General features: G+C 38.4%; 1 protein-coding gene across 1 annotated transcript; it reads left to right on the plus strand.

The window, feature by feature from the left end:
- The first annotated feature begins 2,787 nt into the window (after positions 1 to 2,787).
- On the plus strand, positions 2,788 to 5,584 carry NAP1L2 (nucleosome assembly protein 1 like 2). The gene has a single exon (XM_043896315.1). It carries the CDS (start codon positions 3,100 to 3,102, stop codon positions 4,489 to 4,491), a length of 1,392 nt encoding a protein of 463 aa, XP_043752250.1. The 5' UTR covers positions 2,788 to 3,099; the 3' UTR covers positions 4,492 to 5,584.
- The last annotated feature ends 1,582 nt before the right edge of the window (positions 5,585 to 7,166 follow it).

The raw sequence follows: 7,166 nt of genomic DNA on the forward strand, positions 1-7,166 counted from the left end.
GTGTCCGAAGTGCAACCATATGGGTTGTAGCTGGCCAGGCTCCTCTGTCCATGGGATTCTCCAGCCAACAGTACTGGAGTGGGTTGCTGTTTCCTCCTCTAAAGAATCTTCCTGACCCAGGGATCGAACCCATGTCTCCTGCATTGCATGCGGATTCTTTACCACTGAATCATTGGGGAAGCCCCAAATAAGGTATACAAATGAGTAATAAGTACTTGGAAATATACTCAATAGAACTAGTTGTTTGGGAAAGTAAATTCAATACCAGAAAGAAATATAACTTCATACTCATTATGATGTGTTAAAAAATGAAAAAAAAATATGCTTCGGTGAGAATTGGGAGAAATTGCAACCTTTATGCATTGCTACTGGGAATGTAAAATTCTACAGCCATCATGGAAAATAGTTTGATCTTTCCTCAAAAATGGACACATAGAATTACCACGTGATCCAGTAATTCTATTAACACCATGTATTTTCCCAAAGAATTGAAAGCAGAGACTCAAAAGAATACTTGCACATCAAACTTCATAGCAGCATTATTCACAATAGTTCACGTTGGAATCAATCCAAATGTCCATCAAAATATTAAGATACATGTGTGAAAGTCACTCAGTCGTGTACGACTCTTTGTGACCCCATGGACTATAAAATCCATGAAATTCTCCAGGCCAGAATACTGGAGTGGGTAGTCTTTCCCTTCTCCAGAGGATCTTCCCAACCCAGGTCTCCTGTATTGCAGGCAGGTTCTTTAACAGCTGAGCCACAAGGGAAGCCCAAGAATACTGGAGTGGGTAGCCTATCCCTTCTCCAGTGGATTTCCCTGACCCAGAAATTGAACCGGGGTCTCCTGCATTACAGATAGATTCTTTACCAACTGAGCTATCAGGGAAGCCCTAAATTTGCTCCATTTATTTGTCTTCTCTAATTACTGTCTGCAATGTTTTATAATTTTCAGTGAATAAATCTTGTACTTTTGTTAAATCTAATTCTATATATTCTTTTATGATTAATATTATTGTAACAGGTACTGTAATTGAATTTTTATTGTGGTAAAATATACATAAAACAAAATTCACCATTTTAACCATTTATTAAGTGTATAATTCAGTTGCATTAGGTACATTCACAATATTGTACATTTATCATCAATACTCAGTTCCACAACTTTATCATCCCAAACTGAAACTCTGTACCCCTTAAACTATAACTCTCTGTTCCTCATTCCCCCAGCCTCTGATAATATCTATTATACTTTGTGTCTCCTTGAATTTGCCTATTTTATGTCACCTTGTATAAGTTGAATCATACAGTATTTGTCCTTTTGCATGTGGCTTATATCACGTAGCATAATATTTTCAAGGTTCATCCATGTTGTTGTATCAGAACTTCATTCTTTTTTAAGCGTATATATATATATATACAGAACCAGGAAAAGAAAATCTGAAATGTACGGCTTTTAACTATGGAACTATCCAGATTGATACTCGAACCTGAAAATTGAATTTTGTAAATAATGTAATCATATACAGTACAGAGAGATAAAATAAGTAAAAAAGAATTTTACCTACATACTGAAAGAATCTGTAAAGAAATACAACAAACAGTGTTGTATATGTAAACAGTGTTTATCTCTATGATAGTAGCATGATAAAAATTAGAGTTCAAATCTGGAAAAGACAGTTTTTAAAAAATTGTTCACTTAAAAAATTATCAGCATTGGCAAAATGGACAAAGTAAACATCACCAATGAGCCTACCCAAAGGAAAAATTTTAATGGCTGCATGGTATTCCATCCTATGGACACTCTATCATATATCTAACCATGTCTTTAATACTGAGATTTAGATTATTTTAAATAACAGCTGTCAAGCAAATGTTAAGATTTTTACGATATATATCACTTTACAATTGAGCATTTCTTCTAAACATTCCCAATGGCTTTAAAGCCAGAATCAAGAGAGAGGGAGGGGCAAGTCCTATCAGTATTAGGACTGGGTTATTGACTATAAGACAGACAGCTGGTTTTATATAGTGGGATACATATACAGAGGTTTTATATAGTGGGATACTCATATAGTGGGATACAGCGTTTTGGCTCTTCATCGCAAGTGCTCTTTAACCCAACCTCCTAACCATCTAACCTCCTTCCTGTCCCCATCCCCTACCCCAGGAAATGTTAGGGGAGATTTTCCAATCTAAAATTACTGGTCACTTATCCTATAGCTTGTGGAAAATACAGAAAAACAGAATACAGAATATTTAAATCACTGGCAGTTACACCACCTTGAGACCAGCATTTGCTAATTTTTTTAGTTGTTTTCCCCTTCTAACCTCTCTGTAAATTCTTTTCCCTCTCATCTCTTTCCTTCCCAGAGCCCAGGGCTAAAATCAAAGGGACAGATTTAGAATGGATGAATGCTTTATCTGGCATTTTAGTTGCTATTTTCTCTTTTGAAATTATAAAAATATAATACCAGTTGAAAACTGAAAGAATAAGCTAGTAAAACCTGGTTTCTAGAAAACTCGGGTGGTGCTGTGGGACTAGCGGGAGGTGGATTAAGCAGCCATATTAGAGAACCTGGGAAGGTGACAAGAGTTGGAAACTTGATAGATCTAATAATTTATTGGTTCACGGTTTGTCGATCACTGCAGCCCAACAAATGAAATTAGAGTAGAGTTGTCGGGGAGGGAGGGAGTGACGCAACAAGCTATTTGCACCAAAAAAATCTAGCCAAGAGACGGCTGCGTAATCATTGCGTCATCGGCTGTTTCTTGTAGCAGCTGATGCTTGCGGAGATCAGCTCACTGCGGCTCTCTGCAGTCTCTGGCCTGCTCGTGCAGGTCACTGCGGCCATCGCTGCTCTCTGTACCCCAGCCAGGATACCGCTGCCTCTGGTTCTCACAGCCTCCGCACCGCCTTCATCCCGGCAGCAGCCTCGACCGTCGCTCTAGGCTCCCGCAACACAGTCAGACCACTACCGTTCATTTCACCTCTGTCCCAGTCAGCGCCGCGTCTGATATTCCGGTGAGTCTTTGCGGAGGTCAGGTCTCCTGATCTGGACGGTAGTCAATTAGGCGTGTGAGGTCCTTTGAAAAATGGCCGAGTCAGCCGACCACAAGGAACTGTTAGAATCCAGTCAAGAAGAGTCTGGTGATAAGGTAATGATGGAGGGGTCCGGGGAGCAGTCGGAGAGCGGTGAAGATGCCGCAGCTGTGCCTGGAGTTGATGGGGAGCGCGGTGAAGAAGCCGCTGTGGGTCCTGGGGAAGAAGGGGGGAAAGGTGAAGAGGCTGCTGCTGCGTCCGGGGAAGGCGGGGAAAAAGGTGAAGATACTGATGAGGATTCAGAACCAGACCATCCAAAAGGACTTATCGGTTATGTTTTAGATACAGACTTTGTTGAAAGTCTACCTGTGAAAGTTAAATACCGTGTATTAGCCCTCAAAAAGCTTCAAACTAGAGTGGCCAATCTAGAGTCCAAATTCCTGAGGGAATTTCATGGTATTGAAAGAAAGTTTGCTGAAATGTATCAGCCTTTATTGGAAAAAAGACGTCAGATAATCAATGCAATCTATGAGCCTACAAAAGAGGAATGTGAATATAAATCAGATTCTGAGGACTATGATGATGAAATGTATGATGAGGAAGAGATGTGTGGTAATGAGGAGGGTCTGCTACTTGACTACATGGATGAGGATGATGATTGTGAAGAAGATTATTATGATTATGCTATTGAAGAGGAGGCGGAAGAGGATGATGGCGATGATGATGACAATGACGACAACACCAAGGCAGCTGGAGATGAGAATAAAGAAGAAGAGGATCCTAAAGGAATTCCTGATTTTTGGCTGACTGTCTTAAAAAACGTTGACACACTGACTCCTTTGATTAAAAAGTATGATGAGCCTATTCTGAAGCTCCTGACAGATATTAAAGTGAAGCTTTCAGATCCTGGTGAACCTCCCAGTTTCACACTAGAGTTTCACTTCAAACCAAATGAATATTTCAAAAATGAGCTGTTGACAAAGACCTATAAGCTGAAGTCAAGGTTAGCATATTATGATCCCCATCCCTATAGGGGAACCGCGATTGAGTATTGCGTAGGCTGTAAAATAGATTGGAATGAAGGAAAGAATGTCACTTTGAAAACAGTCAAGAAAAAGCAGAAACACCGGGTCTGGGGAACAATCCGGACTGTAACTGAAGATTTTCCCAAGGATTCATTCTTCAATTTCTTTACTCCTCAAGGAATCAACTCAAATGGAAAGGATGATTTTCTACTTGGTCACAATTTACGTACTTACATAATCCCAAGATCAGTATTATTTTTCTCAGGTGATGCACTTGAATCTCAGCAAGAAGGGGTAGTTAGGGAAGTTAATGATGAAATTTATGACAAAATTATTTATGATAATTGGATGACTGCAATTGAGGAAGTTAAAGCTTGTTGCAAAAATCTTGAGGCAATAGTAGAAGACATTGATCGCTAAAGCAGAGTGTACATGGCCCTGAAATTAATTGTGCTAGATCTAGTTACTCAAAATATAACAATTACAGTCTTGTATTGTTAATTTTTCTTGTAGTGTAAGTTAAAATGTATGTCTCAGAAATATGAAAAGTTCAAATACTAATTCATTTGACCTTGCATTTTAGTATAGAATACTTTCAAGAAATGTGGACTGTGGTAAATTATTTAAGACATATTAATATAGTGTTGTGTAGTTTAATCCTTCTGAAGTCCCTTTGTCATGTAAGTATTAATCTGTAGCTATGAATATTATCAGAACTACTAAATGAGATCAATACTTATTCTAAAAGAAAATTTTGGAGAACCAACTCAAGGTTCTTTTGCTGTTTTTTGTATTTGTGTTTTCTTTAGCTACTGGGTTTAATTTTGCCATACCTGCTTCATTTTGCAGTCAAAATGCAATAGAATTTAAAACTTGAATGCTTAAGAAAACACCTGCATATGGTTAAGAATTTCAGGCAAAACCACATTTATTGTCAATAACAGCTTGTTCATAGGCTATTGTATTTTATGTGACCATGATAAATAATGAAACTTAGTTGTATTAAAGTTATTTATCAGTGAAGTGTTAATCAAAGTATTTTCCAAAGATTGCCATGTATTGTTCTGTGTAACTGTGTAAACTGTAATTACAGTGTACAATTCTCTTTTCCTATAGTACATTTAATCATTCATTGAAAGTGATCACTTTATCATTTTGAAAAAGAATTTAATGTTCCTTCACCACAAAATGAATAAAAATTTTATTGTTTCATGTTATAAAACTGATCTTTTTTAGTTATAAAAGTAATATGTTTATAGCAGGACCAAAATCCATATACCCACTCCTCAAAGAAAAGCATTGTTTATGTTTTGATTTATTGTCTACTGTTCTTTTTCTGTGTGTTTATATATTCATGAAAATTTACTAAAAATATCCTTAGATGTGCAAAGAAATGTATCTTTTTATGGTTTATAAATGATCTAATCTTAATCATGAGTCCCTCTCCACCTCCCAAGATTGTAGGAAAACAAAATCTGTTTTAATGTATCTAGTGGTAGAGAATCTGCTAATGCAGGACAAGCGGGTTTGATCCCTGGGTCAGGAAAATCCCCTGGGGAAGGAAATGGCAATCCACTGCTGTATTCATTCTTGCCTGAAAAATCTAATCCCATGGACAGAGGAGGCTGGCAGGCTACGGTCCATGGAGTCACAAAGGAGTCGGACATGACTTAGAGACTAAACATCAGCAACAGTAAATTCATTGTCATTTAATAATTTAAATACTCTGAAAATAACAGGCTCATGTGTGTTAGTCTGTATTTCAGAATACTCTTCCACATAATTACCTGAATGTAAAGGGGGTAAAGGGACATATTGCTTTATGACATTGGTTGGGAGTGCACTGACTGAGAACCATGGGATGTGGTTGCTCAGAGAGCTGAGTTTATCCCAGAGCTAATTTTGCCTGCCTCAAGTGTGGAAACACAGAAGTTTGACTACCCCCCTTAGTATACTCTGTGAAGGTCAAATCTATCTCTCTGGGATAACAGCAAACTTCTTAATCTCTTCCATGCCATATTAGAGCTGAGAGTGGCTTGGAAGTGCTAACTCTATCTCGTTATTGCTGCCTATCCACTCTTCCATCCCAAGTGATTGTGATGTGATCCCACAAAATTATAAAATGAAAGTGGAACTAAAGCTCCTCTGCTTGTGACTTTTTCTTCCACTATTGAACATACCTCCTCCTTCGGATTTTGGCTCAAAGAGGTAAGTTTTTAACACTGCTTGCTTTTCTTACCACTGTCTCATCTCTACAATCAACTGAGGAGGAAGGTATGGGTTTTTTTTTTTTTCTCCTTTTCTGTCTGAACAGGACCCTCCTCTAATATAGTATCTTTCTCCTAGGGACAGTGGTAAACACTCACCTGATTTTCGCTGAGGTTGCAATAGTTGACAGGGTATTGGGAAGTAGACAACTATGATAGGGGAACCTCAAATCAGGAAATCCTTCCAATGTATACTTGATAAATGTAGACTTTTTCACGCTTTTCACCACCAATAATTATGACCTTTGTTAAATTTCTGACTCCCTCTAAACCCCTCCCACACATGAAAATTTGTCCCCTTTTAAGAGTGGGTGCTGTTACTATGTAATAAAAGTAAGGAAAATGGGTATATCTTTCTTGCTATTTCAGGGAGGAATATCAGACATTTTGAAGTCCCTCCTTGGCAATCTACTCCAGTATTCTTGCCTGGAGAATTCCGTGGACAAAGGGAGCCCCACAGGCTACAGTCCATGGGGTCGCAAAGGGTTGGATGCAACTGAGTGACTATCAATCCTATTCCTTTCTCTTATCTCTATGAAACAGAGTAGTGAAGCTGCTTCTGGGCTTTCTGTAAGGGCAGGCCTGTCCCCTTTGCTGTATCTCTTGTCAGTGACCTTCAGCTGAAGACCACCAGGGACATACCCTTAGTTGAACAAGTTGAGTTTACTCATTGCTGTGAGAAATATTGTATGTTTTCAGTAAGTGGATGTTAAAAAAAACATACTTCAGGATTTGGGCTTTGGTTGCATGATTTGGTGGGTGGTATAAGGAAGTGGGGATATTGGTAGTTCAATAAATCTTACCTATAAGGAGGAGAAACTAGAACAA

Source organism: Cervus elaphus, chromosome X (assembly GCF_910594005.1).
Source record: "Cervus elaphus chromosome X, mCerEla1.1, whole genome shotgun sequence".
In the NCBI taxonomy this organism is placed as follows: Eukaryota; Metazoa; Chordata; class Mammalia; order Artiodactyla; family Cervidae; genus Cervus; species Cervus elaphus.